Below are 20,063 nucleotides of genomic sequence, written 5' to 3' on the forward strand. Positions count from 1 at the left end.
AAGATCATCTGATCCAACCTTTAAGTGGCTGTGTTTAAAGTCTCTGACCACTGATGTCAGACCAGAAAATCCCCATGGGGACATGCTTAACTGACCTAACAGGGAGCAAGATATGCTGGCTTCCCATCTTTGCTGTTGCATCAGTAGAATTGGACCAAGATGAGCATAGTAAGAAAAAGTGAAAAATTCAACATTTTGTCTCAGATCATGTGAATTAATGTGTTATTTGTCATGAAATCACTAAAGAAATAAGAGTAGAAGGCACTGTAATAAGAGCAACCAAGCTCTGCTTGTCATCTCTGTAAAATGTAACGCTGTCATTTGTTCCCCTTACTGCTCTGCCTGTTCTCTACCTCACGAAAAATGGAAGTGGCAGCCTTCCTCTTCTGTAAGCCACCACCTGTTCCTTCAGGGACAAATAAAGAATTATCATGTTACTCTCTCATGTTAGTACAAATATTACACAATATTAAATGTAGTGTAAATATTAGGTACCTATCTTTATACAGGATATAAATAAATAAATGTTTCCCTAAATTTCCTACTGTTTTTTTTCTGGGGAAAAAATGAAAAAAAGCAACTTTTCAGATAAATTAATACTTACTGTAAAACTCCTTATTTTTAAAATTCATGAGTTAAACTTTGAATCTTCATGTTTAACTTTGTTTTCCCTTAAAATTACATTAACTTTAAAAAAGCAAGAGAAAATTATAGAGATGGAGCTATGTCAGTGTGTTTTGGAACAGCATGACTCTTGACAGGCGTTGTAGCCATTTATGCCTGGATTCAAGAATTCACTAAAATTAGCAAATAATTGTATCATTAATACAATGATAAAAATGTTTTAGAGACTGAAAGCAAGACATTAATTGTTCAAGTTGTCTGTATGTCACGTATGTCAGTGGTGTATGAGCCTTTTGCGCTTTCTGAATTACTGTCACTTGGGAATAAACTGCATTATAATGATTTCAAGTGAATTTTAAGAGTGCTTAAGCAACTGAAGTTAATTTTGAGGTTCTTGAAACCACAGGAGAGTACTTAAATATTTGACTACTGAATGACTATGGATTATTTCAAATGTGATTTCAGTAAAATGTATCCTAAGCCAAATGATCTCCCAAAATATATTTTTCACACTTTTTTCATAAATGTTCAATCACACCAATGCAAAAATATATAAAATTACTTGAAAAAAAAAAATGTGAATAGTAATAATATAAACATCCTTCTTTCCCCATCTTTTATTCTACTAAGTTCTTGTTTTTTGACACATTTGAACAACATCTGCTCTTCCAGAGTGTTCTCTGCTGGCAAGCCCTGCCATAAAGTGCAGCCATGTCATCAGACTCTGAGATGGCCATCTTTGGGGCGGCAGCTCCTTACCTCCGAAAGTCAGAAAAGGAGAGAATCGAGGCCCAGAACAAGCCTTTTGATGCCAAGACATCTGTCTTTGTGGTGCATCCTAAGGAATCCTTTGTGAAAGGGACAATCCAGAGCAAAGAATCGGGGAAGGTCACTGTCAAGACTGAAGGTGGAGAGGTGAGTAAGAAGCAAGGCTGAGGGCCACCATTTGATTCCCAATCTCAGCTCTTAGCTGACATGCATTCTTCCTCTGACAGACCCTGACAGTAAAGGATGATCAAATCTTCCCCATGAACCCTCCCAAGTATGATAAAATCGAGGACATGGCCATGATGACCCACCTCCACGAACCCGCTGTGCTGTACAACCTCAAAGAGCGTTATGCAGCCTGGATGATCTACGTAAGTACCAGCAGCAGTCTTCCTCTGGGCAGCGAGGAGGAGATGCTCTGCCAGGGTAAGCAGAAGCCAACGTGCTCTCTCCCTTCCTCACAGACCTATTCGGGTCTCTTCTGCGTCACCGTCAACCCCTACAAGTGGCTGCCAGTGTACAACCCGGAGGTGGTGTTGGCCTACCGAGGCAAGAAGCGCCAGGAGGCCCCTCCACACATCTTCTCCATCTCTGACAATGCCTATCAGTTCATGCTGACTGGTGAGTGACCCCATCTGTCTCAGAGGGGTTGTACGATGAAATTGTCTGGATGGATACCCTGTCTCAGTAATACAAAGAGACTTGCAAAGCTTGCATGGTTCTGATGCATACATACTACTGTGTGGTTTATTATCTCTACACCATTGTTTCTACCATTTTAAATAAAAGACACCTCTGCACTTAGTGAAGTGTTGTGGAGGTTTGTTTCTTTCTTTGTTTAAGTCAAGCTGGCAGCATGCAGTTGGAAACATTAAACTTACCTGACTAGGTTTCATTCTTTCTGTGTTGTTGATTGAGTTTTAAGCACTGTATTTCTGCTTCCTTCACAGATCGCGAGAACCAGTCGATCCTGATCACGTATGTACACCCCCTGCTCGGGTCCCTGCGGGGCTGCCCGGTGTCAGGGGACCTCCTGCCTGACCACACGCTCTCTGCTTCTCTCTCTGGTTTCACAGGGGAGAATCCGGTGCGGGGAAGACTGTGAACACAAAGCGTGTCATCCAGTACTTTGCAACAATTGCAGCGAGTGGGGAGAAGAAGAAGGAGGAGCAGCAGTCAGGCAAAATGCAGGTAGATTAATAAATAGCAGCTGGAAGCAATGCTTTTCTCTGTTCCTGACATGATTTTTTGAAAGGTTAAGCAACAATAATTATCATCCTGCAGGGAACGCTTGAGGATCAAATCATCAGCGCCAACCCGCTGCTGGAGGCCTTTGGAAATGCCAAGACTGTGAGGAATGACAACTCCTCACGCTTTGTAAGTTGCTTAACCAAATTATACCTCAAAATAATAAACAGGAGTGTATGGCAATTCTTTTCTGTTGCTCAGCCATCTTCAAGAAATAAAGGATGGAGGAGGAGGGAGCATAGGAGGAGAGGGAGTTTCTACTTAAATTATATATTTGCTTTATGTCTAATTTAATTAATCAGAAGTGAAATGGCTTATTTGATAAGAAGAGAGATTTAAGCAGCCGAACTAGTTAAATGGCTATTTTCATAGCATTAAGGTAACAGCAGAAGCTAACAAAATCCACCCATTTCTTCTTATTTGTACATTCAACATACATACAATATACAGCTGTGCTGCTCTTGTTTATCTTCATGGTCAAAAATGTAAAAGATTACTTTATTTCAATGGTGGAAATATAGCCGATTCTTAAGAAAATGTCACTAAGTAGAAATCTTGTACTCAGTGGAATCAATGTCAGAACTCTTCATTTCAGATATATTTTTATGATGTAAATCTTAAGACAATTTTATTGCTTTAAAGGGAAAATTCATCAGAATTCACTTTGGTGCCACAGGAAAACTAGCTTCTGCCGATATTGAAACATGTAAGATACTTTCCTAAACTGTACACAATCCATCCATTCTTCCATCTATCCATGCAATACCTTTTCACCCAACCATCCATCCTGCCTTCCATCTTTTTCTTCCCATCTTCTCCTTACTTCCTTTTTTTGGCGTTACTTCTTGTTTCTAATGAACTTTTCCCTCCAGATCTGCTGGAGAAGTCCAGAGTCACTTTCCAGCTCAAAGCAGAAAGAAGCTACCACATATTTTATCAGATCATGTCCAACAAGAAGCCAGAGCTAATTGGTAGGAAGGATGACTAACTTGGAGTAAGATTGCTGAACATCAGCTCACACTATTACTTGCTTGACTAAACTAAGCCTTCATGTTCCTTCTTCTTACTTTTAGACATGCTTCTCATTACAACCAATCCATACGACTATCACTTTGTGAGTCAAGGTGAGATCACTGTTGCCAGCATTAATGACCAGGAGGAGCTCATGGCTACAGATGTAAGTAATATTTAAAATGTTTAACCTATTGTCATCTCTTCCAGACAAAGCTTTTATTTTATTATTCCTATTGCAGAGTGCCATTGACATCCTAGGTTTCACTGCTGATGAGAAAACAGCCATTTACAAGCTGACAGGGGCTGTCATGCACTATGGGAACCTGAAGTTCAAACAGAAACAACGAGAGGAACAAGCAGAGCCAGATGGCACAGAAGGTACTATCAAAGTCTGTGGTTGACCTGTTAGAAATAGAAGTAGCACTAATAATTCAGTATTTGGAAGACAAAGAAAGAGAACAGTGAAAGTGTGTAAAAAACATTTAGGTGAGATATTATACAAGTAAGAAACTGCCATCCAAAATATAGCCTTTTCTCAATTACTACCTAATCTTTATTTGAAGTATAAAATGCATATATATACATATTTTTTTTACTGGCCTACCACAGTTTGGGATAGCACAGCCTGCTCAGTGTGCTTATATTAAAGATGTACCTAGAAGAGAATGATTTTTCAGAAAATATATTCCTCTTTGCTTTTTTAAAGAAAATAGAGTAATTAAATTCAGTATTAGAACTTCTCCTTCATAAATTGCATGCTATTTAGGAATTTTGCCTAGGTAAAAGGAGCTTTCCTTCAAGTTCTTTTTTCTCCTTCGGAGATTCAAACCCATAACTGTCACTACATAATAGTATCATTTGAACATCAGTCTAAGTGAAGCATACATTATGCTAGAGAAGAACTGACTTGGATTTCTATTTCTCAGCTGACTACTTAATCACTTAAATCTTATATAATGCATGGTTTAAAATGACTAAGCCCTGTTTACTTCTTCCAAAGAATGCTCTCACATGACCAGCTTCAGGACTGAATTTTTAGGTTTTGATCCTGAATGAATGAATATGCCTGGCATTCTGCTATGACTATAACAGTAAATCTCAGGAAAAGGTCATTTTTTAACTGTTACCTCTAATTTTGGAATGCATTCCACTTTAGGGCTATACCTGCTGCCAAAGAACATATGTACCCCAAGTACCTAAGTACATGTTTTGGATTACACTCAGGTGGCCAACCTGCTAATGCTTCAGTGTTTTGTTGCCTGGCTTATAGTTACCATTTAACTCTGGACTGAAGTGATGAACTTCAGCTTTCAGGATTAATTTTTAACAAATACATTGTTTCTAGACGTTCGGTGATGAATTTTAAAGACAAAGATAGCGTTTAGGTGTACTGCTCTGAAAAGTTTTCCAAACAAAGATATCGGGTTTTTTAATGACTGTTGCACTTCCTCTGAAATCCAGTAAGCAGAATTTGATCTCAAGGACATTCAAAATTGTAGTTGTTTTGGAAAGGGTTCATCACTGAAAATGTTGCATGTCTTGTTACTCTTAACTTTTCTGTCTCCTTGTCCTTCTGCTTAGTTGCTGACAAGGCTGCCTACTTGATGGGTCTGAACTCAGCAGACCTGCTCAAGGCCCTCTGCTACCCCCGAGTCAAGGTTGGGAATGAATATGTGACCAAGGGTCAAACCGTGCAGCAGGTAACAACCAGTTGGTGACTGGGAATCTCTGGCTTGTATCACTTACTAGTTTCCCCAGATATTGTTTTTTATCTTTCTGCTGTATTCTTCTTTATTTTAGGTAAACAATTCCGTGGGTGCTCTGGCAAAAGCCGTCTATGAAAAGATGTTCCTGTGGATGGTTGTTCGCATCAACCAACAGCTGGATACGAAGCAGCCCAGACAGTACTTCATTGGTGTCCTGGACATTGCTGGATTTGAGATCTTTGATGTGAGGATTCCAGGTTTGAGGACTGTTTGGCAGGGAGAGAGATTGCTATATCAAAGGACTTCCAAGTAATATTATTCTGAAGGTTTATTATGTTAGCCATTTGAAATTTTTTGGGGGAAAAAACCCCTTCTATTTTCTTTTGTAGCACAGATCAAAATCCCCATAAGCTTAATCAGTACAAGAACAGAGTTATGTTGTTTGTGTAGAAGTAGCAAACAGAATTTTGTATGTTGCAATATTTTAAGAGTTTAAGCTTAATGTTAATGTTTAAAAAACCCCAACATAATTACAATAATTTTATATAAGAGCTTCTAGAGAAGAACTAGGATTTGGAGACCCATTGAGAAACGTATAAGAGGTTAAAGATGTGTACATTGTTTGAAGGACTAACGAATTAATAGATAAGTGTTTGATCAGAGATATCAAGTGTTTAAAAATTGGAAACCAGGACATGCATTAATCTTTTTGGCTGAACAAAAAAATGCCAAAATACTTCATGAATCTTAGGAGTATCTGCTCTGGATAAATTTCAATTTTCATTATGTAGATATTTCTTTGGGGAGCTGCATATATGTCCTGCTATGGTGTGATCTTGATAGTACAGTTGTGTTATATGTGAGGGGATTTATAAAGGGTTGAGAATGATGAAGAACTGTGCATGTTGATGACATGGTTGTTTTTGTTTCTTTTCCACTGAGCAGTTCAACAGTCTGGAGCAGCTGTGCATCAACTTCACCAATGAGAAACTACAACAGTTTTTCAACCACCACATGTTCGTGCTGGAGCAGGAGGAGTACAAGAAGGAAGGAATTGAATGGACATTCATTGACTTTGGGATGGACCTGGCTGCCTGCATTGAGCTCATTGAGAAAGTAAACTTTTAATTCAAAATGTCCTGTGTTTTCAGGAACACATTATTTTAAATTGAAAATGGTTAAATGATATTCAAAAAAATGTTAGTTTCATGCATTCAGTTTTAGTTGTTGAAAAATAACTCATGATGAGTACTACTGATTATAATGACTTAGGGATACTATAAAGTCCACAGATAACTATGGAAGTCATTCCAAACACACCTTCTCTGTGTGAAAGGTATCTCAACTTTCTTGATTTTAATATTTTTTATAAAACACAGAGCAACTCCTGAAGTAAAATAAAAACATTTTCTTAAGATTCTGGAGTAAAGTTATCTGGACAATTTTTTTTTTCCTAGATGGTTCATAGTAAAGTAAGAACAGGCCAATACAGGCAAAGCTTGTCCTCTGAGTTCAAGAATCTGACAGAAATTTCTTGTAGTTCAAAATAATTTAGGAGTTGATTAAAAGTAGAAAAACCGAAGTAGATATACAATGGACATTCTTCTGAAAAATATTTTTGAACATAATCTTTCTGTTCCTGAATTTCTAACGTTTTTTAGCATAAAAACCATTCGTGAATCACTGCACCAAACTGTGAGACAAGAAGGTAAATCTTTAAAATTCAATTTTTAGAAATAAATTTTCTTCATGGCAAGGGTTTTCATTTGTTTCCTAGCTCCCTGTGTGTTGCTATATTCCATTTAAGACCAAGTTGTGATCACATTATTCTACAGTCATTCTTCTTTATTTTACTATCTTCCAGCCCATGGGCATCTTCTCTATCCTGGAAGAGGAGTGCATGTTCCCCAAGGCAACTGACACCTCTTTCAAGAACAAGCTCTATGACCAGCATCTGGGCAAGTCCAACAATTTTCAGAAGCCCAAGCCTGCCAAAGGCAAGGCTGAGGCCCACTTCTCACTGGTGCACTACGCTGGTACAGTGGACTACAACATCACTGGCTGGCTTGAGAAGAACAAGGATCCTCTGAATGAAACTGTCATTGGGTTGTACCAGAAGTCATCTGTGAAGACACTGGCTTTACTTTTTGCCTCCTATGGTGGAGCAGAAACAGGTTAATTTTCTAAAATTCTTTTTTTTTTCCAAAATATATGGTATGTAAAAATGCAAGAACAAGATAATATGAAAAACTTTTTTTTTTTTTTTTTTTTTTTTTGGAAGAGGCAAGTGGTGGTGGTGCTGGTGGTGGAAAGAAGGGTGGTAAGAAGAAGGGATCTTCTTTCCAAACAGTTTCAGCTCTTTTCCGGGTAAAGTATGAATTTCATTACCTGTAAAGTGACATGTACATAGTTTCAAATCTGAGCTATCTAAACACCCCTTCTTCTTATGAACTTGGTTTTATAACAAAACAGTAATAAGGATTAAGTGAGTAGAAGTTATTAACTGCCTTTTCCTAGTAATTATCTGTTCACACTAGGGATTTGGTTTAAGAAGCCTTCAACAGTCCACCTTCATTTTTTTTAAAAGTTCAATTAAATTCTTGGTGAAAAATATTTTCCAGAATCTGGAGAGCATTATAAACATTAATCCTATAAAAAAATGTGTTAAAATTTTTATACAGTAGTATTTTATTTCCACCACACTAAGGTGCAGAATTTTAAACTTTCTTTTAATGAGAATATGGAAGAATATTGAAGGCTTGATTAAATCTAAATTATTAATTTAAAAGCTTCTTCCTCCTAAGAAAAATTATATTAGTACACTGAAATCTAGATAGACAGTATACAGAAATAACTTAGTTTTCATCTAATTACTTATACATAATCCCACAGGAGAACTTAAACAAGCTGATGACCAATCTACGGAGCACTCACCCCCATTTTGTCCGTTGCATCATCCCAAATGAAACAAAAACACCTGGTAAGATGCACAAGAAGAAAGAGAACTTGCTCTGATAAAACCATTCCCCTGTACACTGGAAATGGTGGAATTCATTTATGCTCTGAATTTCTAGGTGCCATGGAGCATGAACTGGTACTTCACCAGCTGCGGTGTAACGGTGTGCTGGAAGGCATCAGAATTTGCAGGAAAGGTTTCCCCAGCAGAGTCCTCTATGCTGACTTCAAACAGAGGTAAGAAGAGCACTGCACTTCTCATCATCATTAAAAGCAATGTTGGTTCATTCATATAATTTCATTCAGGCTGGACCCTGTTGTCAAAAATAGCCGTATATGAGCCGGTGGGGTTCACTAGCTAGTGTGTGTTGGTTGGGGAAAAAAACAGCCTTATCTTCCTCTTTCTCTTTTCCCAGATACAAGGTGCTTAATGCCAGTGCTATCCCAGAGGGACAGTTCATTGATAGCAAGAAGGCTTCTGAGAAGCTCCTCGGGTCCATCGATGTGGACCACACCCAGTACAAATTTGGCCACACCAAGGTACAAACCCTCCTTGAGTCACTCGCTGTGTGTCTGTGCTTTGCTCTACCTGGCAGTGATGTGCTGCAACATTCCCCTTCTCAAGGTGTTCTTCAAAGCTGGGCTGCTGGGACTCCTGGAGGAGATGAGGGATGAGAAGCTGGCACAGCTCATCACCCGCACGCAGGCCAGGTGCAGGGGCTTCCTGATGAGAGTGGAGTACCAGAGAATGGTGCAGAGGAGGTAGGCATTCCTCATCTTCAGTTAAAGGCACTGTACTTGGGGGGAAGTGTTTGCACATATCATACGGAAAAATTCAATGTACACTTTAATAATGCTTCAGGGAGTCCATCTTCTGCATCCAGTACAACATTCGTGCATTCATGAATGTGAAGCACTGGCCCTGGATGAAGCTGTTTTTCAAGATCAAGCCCTTGCTGAAGAGTGCAGAATCTGAGAAGGAGATGGCCAACATGAAGGAAGAGTTTGAGAAAACCAAGGAGGAGCTTGCAAAGTCAGAGGCAAAGAGAAAGGAGCTGGAGGAGAAAATGGTGAAACTGGTGCAGGAGAAAAACGATCTGCAGCTCCAAGTGCAGGCTGTGAGTAACACTTCTTCACTTCTTTTTTTCTTTTTTCTTTTTTCTTTTTTTTTTTTTTTTTTTTTTTAATAGGGGAAATGAGTAAATAAGATCTAGCTCTTCTTCCATGCTACAGAACTTAAATTGTCCGCTAAACCACCTTACAAAGTATGTTAAGATGAATACCGTGTAAGCAAAGGTAAATTCAGGCCACAGTCTTTCTCCCACTCAGTATCACTATTGCAAAGGGGAGTTTAAGCTGAAGATGACTTTTTAGTCTTAATGCCTACATGTACATGTCTCCGTTGGAGTTCATGACGTAAAGCCTCCTTGTAGTCACTGTAGTGTATTTAGTGGAGATGGAACAGTGATTCAATTGACCGGCTACTCTGCCTTAATTCAGTTGTTGAAATGAAGAGCCTAGTGCCTTTCCTTACGGCATGTCTCACCTGAGCTCCTGTAGCTACTGCTCCCAGAAGATCCAGATGCCCGTTATACAAGTGCCACCCTTGTATGTTTGTCTCCAATGCCATTTGGACTCTTGGAAACTGAGGCAACATTTAGACAACACTCTTGAGTTGCAGTGTCCAGATTAGTGAAAGATGAATCTTGTTCTAGTGTCCACTGTCTGTATTGGCTGGGTATAAATCTACTACTGTGAGTATCAAATATTTTCTCAATGATGGAATTACTTGCATTTCTCAATACCTCAACATAAATTTGAATGTGGTGCATTATAAAATACAATCAATTTCTAAAGGAAAAAAGGAAAACACTGATTAAATCCAGGTAACCCTCAGACATACCTGAAATAAACAAGATGAAACCTAATGGATCTAGACACAGTATCTGATGATGAAAAGGGTCAGAAAAAAATATAAAACTGGTTAAAAACTTCTGAATTTGTAATTTGTAAAGTAACAGCGCAGTAACCTTTTCCCAAAAAAGTAATCTCAAAGGTCTTACAGGTGTAGGCCAGGGTTATACAGGTGCACATCTGTTCCTTCAGCATTAGATAACCTTTCCTGTCTTTTCCCAACAGGAAGCCGATGCTTTAGCTGATGCTGAGGAAAGATGCGACCAGCTCATCAAAACCAAAATCCAGCTGGAGGCCAAAGTAAAGGAGGTGACTGAAAGGGCTGAGGATGAAGAAGAAATTAATGCTGAGCTGACAGCCAAGAAGAGGAAACTGGAGGATGAATGCTCAGAGCTGAAGAAAGATATTGATGACCTTGAATTAACACTGGCCAAGGTTGAGAAGGAAAAACATGCCACAGAAAACAAGGTACACACATGGGGAGTCACATAAAGGGCCAAGACATCACTGACTCTCAGAGGAAGAGCTTGCTACCATAAGACATGTTGGCGTTGGAAGATTTTGAGCATCCAAAGGATAAATGAAACTCCTGGCTAAACACTGTAGAGTGAAACAGTTCCTGCACTAGTGAACATATTTTCTACCAAATTTTGACACTTCCTCATGTTTGTAGGTGAAAAACCTGACAGAGGAGATGGCAGCCCTGGACGAGACCATTGCCAAGCTGACAAAAGAGAAGAAAGCCCTCCAAGAGGCCCATCAGCAGACACTGGATGACCTGCAGGCAGAAGAGGACAAAGTCAATACACTGACCAAAGCTAAGACCAAGCTGGAGCAGCAAGTGGACGATGTAAGCACACAGGCATACAGCAAGACCAGAACAGGTATGGAGTTAAACCGGACTGGCAGAGCACTGGCGGTCCTGTTTGTTTTAGCTGGAAGGGTCCCTGGAGCAAGAGAAGAAACTGCGCATGGACCTTGAGAGAGCTAAGAGGAAGCTCGAAGGAGACCTGAAGCTGGCCCATGACAGCATAATGGATTTGGAGAATGATAAGCAGCAGCTGGACGAGAAACTGAAGAAGTAAGTGTGTCTGTGGGCCACCCGAATGCTGGGCTGGTGTGCTTTTGTCTTTGAGCTCTGACAAGGTTTGCTTTGCCCCAAGGAAAGACTTTGAAATCAGCCAGATCCAGAGCAAAATCGAGGATGAGCAAGCCCTGGGCATGCAATTACAGAAGAAGATCAAGGAGCTGCAGGCAAGTCTCTGTCCCTTCCCCTCTCTCCCCCAGTCTCAGGTGGGGTAGGAGGAGGCCGTGGGTGTGAAGGGCCCCTAATGTCCCCCAGGCTCGTATTGAGGAACTGGAGGAGGAAATTGAGGCAGAGCGAACCTCTCGGGCAAAAGCAGAGAAGCATCGGGCTGACCTCTCGAGGGAGCTGGAGGAGATCAGCGAGCGCCTGGAAGAGGCAGGAGGGGCGACAGCAGCTCAGATCGAGATGAACAAGAAGCGTGAGGCAGAATTTCAGAAGATGCGCCGTGACCTTGAAGAGGCCACGCTGCAGCACGAAGCCACGGCTGCCACCCTACGGAAGAAGCATGCGGACAGCACAGCTGAGCTCGGGGAGCAGATCGACAACCTGCAACGAGTGAAGCAGAAGCTGGAGAAGGAGAAGAGTGAGCTGAAGATGGAGATTGACGACTTGGCCAGTAACATGGAATCTGTCTCCAAAGCCAAGGTACTGAAAATTATACTGGAAACAACTTGAAAATAAAGAATGTTGAAACATAGCTTTTTAAAATATGGCTAGGCTACAGTATAACTCTCTGTCTCTGTATGGATCTGTAATTCTAACCTAATGCCAATGAGCAGTATATAGCTTGCAATGTTTTTCTGGTGGGCGTCATGCTGTTCAGAATAAGGAGGTGTCCAGATACTAATCGTCTTTCATTCTCTGTGATCTCCACAGGCAAATCTGGAGAAGATGTGTCGCGCACTGGAAGACCAGCTGAGTGAGATTAAGACAAAGGAAGAAGAGCATCAGCGCATGATCAATGACCTCAGTGCTCAAAGAGCTCGTCTGCAGACAGAATCAGGTGAGAGAGCCCCCTCTGTGCTGTGGAGTGGGAGAGTCTTCTCACACAGTTTGTTTGAGTCATGAATGACAAAAAAACCACTTCTTTCCTCTGTCCTTTCCTAGGTGAATATTCACGCCAGGTCGAGGAGAAAGATGCTCTGATTTCTCAGCTGTCAAGAGGCAAGCAGGCGTTCACCCAACAGATTGAGGAACTCAAGAGGCACTTAGAGGAAGAGATAAAGGTGGTGACTTTTCTTACGTCTGCCCACTGAAAACACCCTTAACTTCCCACTGCCTAGGGGGGACAGGGTCTGCATAGCACAAGCAGTACTGGGAGAAGGCTTTAATTTCTGCAGGGTGTGTGAATAGTAGATTTTGTCCTCCAGGCTTACATCTGTCCTTCATTGCAAACACCTACACGCTCCTGGCAGTCACGTTGGCAGTGTTAAATTAACTCCCTGGAAGATATTCCCCAGGATATTACCATTCGTTGTCCGAATCCCACTTTCTATGCAGGCCAAGAACGCCCTGGCCCACGCCTTGCAGTCTGCTCGCCACGACTGTGACCTGCTCCGCGAGCAATATGAGGAGGAGCAGGAGGCCAAGGGGGAGCTGCAGCGTGCCCTGTCCAAGGCCAACAGCGAAGTGGCCCAGTGGAGAACCAAATACGAGACAGATGCTATTCAGCGCACGGAGGAGCTGGAGGAGGCCAAGTATGTGGGGAAGACAAAAAAAAAGGGTAGACTATCAAGGGAAATTTGAAGACACAACTGCAATCTTGTCATGAAATTTAAAGCTGTGCTTTGGGGCAGGGTAAGGGTAAAGTACATGCTCCAAAGGCTGTGGTTTAGGCAATGTAGAGGAAAATATTCCCCTGACCCAGAGAATAGTACAGAATACCTGTGGACACTAGACACGGAAGGCACGGTGGTTGTTCAAGCCTGGGGATCTGAACTGGGAAAACAGCGACAGGCTGGGAGAGGACTTGAACTGTCTGTGCATAGGATACATACTCAATGAAGTGGTAAAACATTCTGTTGTGAAAAGCCCACCAGCCGCACACTGCAGCCTCCTCTTTCCTCTCAAACCATGAGCTGTGCTTATCACCTCCCAGGAAGAAGCTGGCACAGCGCCTGCAAGATGCAGAGGAGCATGTTGAAGCTGTGAACGCCAAATGTGCTTCCCTGGAAAAGACAAAGCAGAGGCTGCAGAATGAAGTGGAGGACCTGATGATTGATGTGGAGCGATCAAATGCTGCGTGCGCAGCTCTGGACAAGAAGCAGAAGAACTTTGACAAGGTCTTTTGGGCACCAGCCCTGGGGCTCCTGGGCAGAGCTTCCCCTCCTGATTGCCACCTCCATACTCACGCCCCGTTTCTCTTCAGATCCTGGCAGAGTGGAAGCAGAAGTACGAGGAAACGCAGGCTGAGCTGGAAGCCTCCCAGAAGGAGTCTCGCTCTCTCAGCACGGAGCTGTTTAAGATGAAGAATGCCTATGAGGAGTCCCTGGACCACCTGGAAACGCTGAAGCGTGAGAACAAGAACTTGCAGCGTAAGTCCCTGGCCCTCTGCTCCTGGCAGGGCTTTCTCACAAGCTTGTCTACTTGCTACATTAAACGGATCTGTGCCTGCACTGATAAGAAGATGCCTGTCACCTTGGTGTGTCAAGGCCCTTCCCCTTCAGCTCTGTGCCTGACCATGTCGCTTTCCCCGCTTCCTTGCAGAGGAGATTTCTGACCTCACTGAGCAGATTGCAGAGGGAGGGAAGGTGATTCATGAGCTGGAGAAAGTCAAGAAGCAGATTGAGCAGGAGAAATCTGAAATCCAGGCTGCCTTGGAGGAAGCTGAGGTACACGCCCATAATCACTGGTTTCTGCACTCTAAAATGTAAGCACGGGGGAAATATGGCTGAAAAATGCTTGGTCTCCCTCTGTTCTGGCTGGGGAGTGCAGCTAGATGAGTTTTCCTGACATATTCTGTAGTTACCCAGAAAGCAAGCAGTATCTTTAGGGACGTTACAGACGTTTGTGTCCACTTGTCCAGGCCTCCCTTGAACATGAAGAGGGGAAGATCCTGCGCCTCCAGCTTGAGCTCAACCAGGTGAAGTCTGAGATTGACAGGAAGATCGCAGAGAAAGATGAGGAGATTGACCAGCTGAAGAGAAACCACCTCCGAGTCGTGGAGTCCATGCAGAGCACCCTGGACGCTGAGATCAGGAGCAGGAATGAAGCCCTGCGGCTGAAGAAGAAGATGGAGGGAGACCTGAATGAAATGGAGATCCAGCTGAGCCACGCCAACCGTGTGGCTGCAGAGGCACAAAAGAACCTGAGAAACACACAGGCCGTGCTCAAGGTATGTTAAGCTAAGGATGTGCACATAGGTGCCTAGCTTGCCTTATATCATAGAACCATTGAATCACAGAATGGTTTGGGTTGAAAGGGACCTTCAGAGGTCATCTAGTCCAGCCCCTCTGCTTTGGGCAAGGATGTCTTTTGCTAGATGAGACAGCTCAAAGCTCCATCCAACCTGACCTTGAACACTTCCAATGATGGGGCATCCACAACTCCCTGTCACTGTACACCGGGGAGAAGAGATCAGCACCTCCCTCTCCATGTCCCCTCCTCGGGCAGCTGTAGAGAACAATGAGGTCATTTCTCCGCACCCTTATCTCCAAACTAAACAAACCCCATGTCCTCAGTGGCTCCTCAGAGCCTTCCAGCCCTTTCACCAGCTTTGTTGCTCTCTTCTAGATGCATTCAAATCCCTTAACATCCTTTTTGAGTTGTGGGGCCTAGAGCTGCACACACTACTCAAGGTGAGGCCGCACCCAAGCTTAATACAACAGGAATCCACTTCCAGCCGTGCCTTAGCTTTCCTGGTCCTACCCCTACACATCTGGGCAGCATCTCTATACTCTTCCCAGGATACATGTCTTTGGTTCTACTGCCTATGCATTTCCTTATTACACTTTAGTTTGACCAGGAGGTTCTTACTCAGCCATGTTCTTCTCCAGCCTTCCTTGCCTGATTGCTTACACATGGGAATTTAGACTCCCATGCACTCTTACACTCCAAGAAATATGTTCTTAAAGACCTGCCAACTCTCTTCTGCTCCTTTATACCCAAGGGCAGTTTCCCAGAGGGTCCCACCCAGGAATTCCTTAAAACAACTGCAAGTCCGCTCTCCTAAAACTCAGGGTCTTGACCTTACACTTCATCTGGCCCACAACCCTCAAGATTGCGAATACCATCAGGGCATGATCACGGAAGCCCAGGCTGCCAACAGCTTTGACATCTCTCAGCAGTTCATCAGGCCCCGTAACGCTTCTCTAGTTGGGCTGTCTATCCCCTGGATGAAGACATTAGCTTTGATGCACTACAGGAGTCTCCTGGACTGCTTACAGATTGCTGTGCTGCTTTTCCAGCTCTATCAGGGTGATTGAAATCCCCCAGCAGGATCAGAGTCTGTGAGTGTGATATCCCCATAACTGAAGTAATAACACTTCATCAACAGGCTCCCTTCAGTCAGGTGGCCTGTGGTAAGCACTAGCCACAAGGTTTCCTTTGTTGGCTTGGCCTCTAGTTTGTACTTATAAGCTCTCAACCTGGATCATCACTGTTTTTCAAAGACAGCTCTGTGCAATCAATCCATTTTTTACATTGAGGGTAACCTGCCTGCCTCTCCTTCCTTGCCTGACCTTTCTGAACAATTTATAGTCATTGATTGCAGCACTCCAGTCGCGTGATTCATCCCACCAAGTTTCAGTGACAGCATTTAGATCATAGCTTTCTGACTGCACAGTGGCTTGCAACTCCTCCTGTTTGTTACCCATGCTACGTGCATTGGTATAGAGACACGTCAGTTGGGCTAGCGACTGTATTGCCTTCTTAGAGGAGCAAACCCTTATTCCTTTGGAGCCTTCCACAGATGTTTCCCTGTTGCTTCCTAATACATCAGCAACCCCTGGCTCGTCTCCGTTACTGAAAACTCCATTCCCCTCCCCAGCTTAGTCTAGTTGAAAGCTCTGGCCAGCTTGCTGGCAAAGATCCTCTTGGCACCAGCTGGACAGCCAGACATTCACCCGTTCAATTTTTCTCCTCCTTCCTGAACCTCTTCCTCTGACTGGCAGGATAGAGGAGAACACCACCTGTACACCATATCCTTTTCATATTGCTCCGAGGGACCTATAGTCTTTTGATGTTTGTAAGTTGCCTTGTTGCAGTATCATTAAAGCCTGCATGGAATAGTAGGAGCAGATGATAATCTGAGGGGTTCATCAGGCTTGGCAGCCTCCCGGTGACATCACAAATGCGAGCTCCTTCTGAGCAGCAAACTTCTCTAGAGAAATTCTCTGGATGGTAAATTGGGTGTTTTGGTGCCTCTTAACAAGGACTCTCCAATTACCAATTCCTCATGTGCTTTTCCCGTGGCACCGGTTCTAATGTGAGTGGGTGGTTGGATCAAATTTGCATGGTTGACTTTTCCTGGATCCTGTCAGTTACTCATGTGCTCTTCATACTTCAACCCCAGAGAACTGACTCTGTTATGTAGTGGCATTTCAGAGGATGGGGGAAGGCTCTTTCTTCTGCCCCATATATATATTATACCTACAAATATATATATTTGTATATATCATAGTGGCATGATTGGTATTAGACGGGGTGGTAACTGCCGTTGTGCAACAGTGTTGTGCCGCCTTATAATTTTTCTTTCCTCTCTTAAAGGATACCCAGATACACTTGGACGATGCTCTCAGGACACAGGAGGACCTGAAGGAGCAGGTGGCCATGGTGGAGCGCAGAGCAAACCTGCTGCAGGCTGAAATTGAGGAGCTGCGGGCAGCCCTGGAGCAGACGGAGCGGTCCAGGAAGGTGGCTGAACAGGAACTGATGGATGCAAGTGAGAGAGTTCAGCTCCTCCATACTCAGGTTAGATTTGTGAGATTCAAAGTCTCAGAAGCCATTTTCTTTTCTCTCTTTCCAGATTTCTCATCTGTGTAAATTTCTAAATCATCTCTTGTAATAAAAAGCTTAACACGATCTAGAATTATTACCCTTGTACGAAGAATTGGATTATGGCTAAATGAGCAGGATTGCTTTAACGGGAGTCAGACTGCTTCCTAAACTTTTAAGAACTCTATGTTACCCAGCTGTACGTGACCTGACAAGATGCATCATTTGAAGGAGAATGTTAATAATAGACACATAGATGATAAGCTTTAATTTAAACAGTACATTTTGAAAGTAAGTGTTCTGTTTTGGAACTAACTGGACGTTATTTTTTGTTGCTCAACAGAACACCAGCTTGATCAACACCAAGAAGAAGCTGGAAACAGACATTGCCCAAATTCAGGGTGAAATGGAGGATACAATCCAGGAAGCCCGTAATGCTGAAGAGAAGGCCAAGAAGGCCATCACGGATGTGAGTTGGCGGCTCCTTTTGGTGCTGATGGTGGACCTGTTCTCCCCCAGACTGCCTCCAGCCCCAAAATGGCCTTGACCTTTTTCTCTCCTCAGGCAGCCATGATGGCAGAAGAGCTGAAGAAGGAGCAGGACACCAGCGCCCACCTGGAGAGGATGAAGAAGAACCTGGACCAGACGGTGAAGGACCTGCAGCACCGTCTGGATGAGGCCGAGCAGTTGGCGCTGAAGGGAGGCAAGAAACAAATCCAGAAGCTGGAGGCCAGAGTGCGTAGGGCTGGTATTCGTGCATGAGTGAACATGTCACGTACGTAAGCAGCAGGGAAGCTCCAAAGACGGGCTTCTCATTGCAGGTGCGGGAGCTGGAAGGGGAGGTCGATGCCGAGCAGAAGCGCAGCACTGAAGCCGTGAAGGGTATGCGCAAGTACGAGAGGAGGGTGAAGGAGCTGACCTACCAGGTGAGGCAGGAGGCCTCCTTGGGCTGGCAGAGTTTTCTCCCAGCAAGTCAAGCTTTGTACACAATGTCCCCAAGGGGAATTGTTAACCGCACATGATGCAGAACCGATCATTGCTTCTCTTTCCTGCTTACCAACCACTCTAGTCTGAGGAAGACCGGAAGAATATTCTCCGGCTCCAGGACCTGGTGGACAAGCTGCAAATGAAGGTGAAATCCTACAAGAGACAAGCTGAGGAGGCTGTAAGTATTGCTTGAAGAGAGAGCAAGAGCCACCTTCCACTGGGGCAACACGCTCGTTGAGATGAGTACAAATCCCAGGAAAGGGGCATGAAAGACACTCCCGAAACACAAGAGTCTTGGCCACGCCGTTTTACTACCGTGTCACGAGGCCTTGCTGAGTTCTGGGCACCCTGCAGTCAGGGATGAACTGAGGGGAGTTCTGCAGTCTGTTTTATACTGGAGGTCAGACTAAACAAACCCAGGGCCCACATCCACCGACTGAGAAGTTCCTGAATCTCTGCCACTGATCAAAAGCAGAGGGTTTCAGGGTCTTTCTGAACCTAACAAGTCACACTGGTAGTTGGGCAGCAAGTAGTGGGAGAACAAGTACACAAATGACTAAGCCAAGTGACAAAATTGCTCCTCAAGAGTGACACGGTCCTGGTGAGGCTTGTCACAGTGGGTCCCTAAATAAGGGACGATGAGGAGGTCTGTGTGAGGCTTACATGTAAGCAGAGGTGGGTGGGAGATGGAGGTCTGTGCCTTCCCCCAGGGAAGAGCCGCAGCCCCGCGAGGCCGAGGCGCAGGAGGAGTGAAACCCCTGCCCTGGGCTCCTCACCACCAACTCCCTCTCCCTGCACAGGAGGAGCTGTCCAATGTCAACCTCTCCAAATTCCGCAAGATCCAGCACGAGCTGGAGGAAGCCGAGGAGCGGGCTGACATTGCAGAGTCGCAGGTCAACAAGCTCCGAGCAAAGAGCCGGGAGTTTCACGGCAAGAAGATAGAAGAGGAGGAGTGAGGATGTCATGAGGCGGCAAAGTGACCTGAGGGATGCACAGAATGTGAACCCTCTGTCGCTTTCTTCTGCAAAGAGTCTTTGTTATTGTGTCAATGTGTAGAGAATAAAGACCATAGTTTCCTTTGCATACACAGCAGAAGAGCACTGCTTTTGGTTGTTACAATTCAATTCTGCAGTCACATAAGTTTGGGGCATTTTCAAATGAAATATTTTCTTTCACTTTAACCCTTGGATAGCCGTAGAGCTTTAATTAGCCCATCTCCAGTATTTCTCCACTGTGACCTATTACAATACTGGATAGGGAATAACACTAATTTAATTCCCATAACTGGCAAGAGGAAAGGGTCAGGACAAAGGCAGGATGAGTACCTTGTCTGCCCTGGCACAGCAAAAAAGCTTCTGCCTTGGGAGTCCTCTTTCTAAATGGATGCAGTACACAGAGGCTGTCTTTGCTGGTCCCATTCCCATTTTGGCAAGTTGTCTTTAGAGGCAAGTTGTCCCATAAAAAAAAATATGGAGCCCCAAAGGCATCTGAGTCCTCGTGGAGGAACTCAGGCAATGACTCAGGTGCTGCCTCATTTGAACAACGAAGGTGAAGGCCACAGAGTCTAGAGAGTGGCTCTATATTGAGCAAAATTAAAGATCAGGCAAAACTTTTTTTATGGAAGAAGTTATTAACAACCAGTTCTAAATCAAAACAAATAATGTATTTGGATAAGAAGACATTGCAGTTCCTTACTTTCCCTGTTAGACAGAATAGCCAATATTAAGACAGAATAGCCACTATTAAGACAGAATAGCCAATATTAAGACAGAATGCCCCTGTTGTAAGTGAAATGGAGATTGATGAAAAGATTGGTAGAAGTAAGT

The 20,063-nt window shown here is 43.6% G+C and overlaps 1 protein-coding gene across 3 annotated transcripts; it reads left to right on the forward strand.

Annotated features, from left to right (window-relative positions):
- Positions 1–1,335: 1,335 nt before the first annotated feature.
- On the forward strand, positions 1,336–19,332 carry LOC104356386 (myosin heavy chain, skeletal muscle, adult). Of its 3 annotated transcripts, none has more exons than XM_042802512.1 (38): positions 1,336–1,539; positions 1,620–1,763; positions 1,857–2,013; positions 2,343–2,370; positions 2,469–2,583; positions 2,677–2,769; positions 3,283–3,346; positions 3,513–3,611; positions 3,714–3,817; positions 3,894–4,032; positions 5,236–5,354; positions 5,455–5,604; positions 6,306–6,476; positions 7,225–7,534; positions 7,642–7,727; positions 8,253–8,340; positions 8,435–8,552; positions 8,732–8,855; positions 8,941–9,077; positions 9,178–9,433; positions 10,455–10,697; positions 10,903–11,079; positions 11,165–11,310; positions 11,393–11,483; positions 11,572–11,961; positions 12,193–12,319; positions 12,424–12,542; positions 12,817–13,013; positions 13,415–13,598; positions 13,685–13,850; positions 14,023–14,147; positions 14,342–14,650; positions 17,023–17,226; positions 17,594–17,719; positions 17,815–17,985; positions 18,072–18,176; positions 18,320–18,415; positions 19,038–19,332. In XM_042802512.1, exons 1-38 carry the CDS (start codon positions 1,336–1,338, stop codon positions 19,191–19,193), a joined length of 5,838 nt encoding a protein of 1,945 aa, XP_042658446.1. In that variant the 3' UTR covers positions 19,194–19,332. The 3 variants fall into 3 exon arrangements, with proteins under 3 accessions (XP_042658446.1, XP_042658448.1, XP_042658449.1); XM_042802514.1 differs by having other exon boundaries at positions 7,225–7,524; positions 7,644–7,727; XM_042802515.1 differs by having other exon boundaries at positions 7,225–7,519.
- The last annotated feature ends 731 nt before the right edge of the window (positions 19,333–20,063 follow it).

The sequence above is a fragment of the Tyto alba genome, unplaced genomic scaffold (genome assembly GCF_018691265.1).
Source record: "Tyto alba isolate M040663 unplaced genomic scaffold, T.alba_DEE_v4.0 Super-Scaffold_39, whole genome shotgun sequence".
Classification (NCBI taxonomy): Eukaryota; Metazoa; Chordata; class Aves; order Strigiformes; family Tytonidae; genus Tyto; species Tyto alba.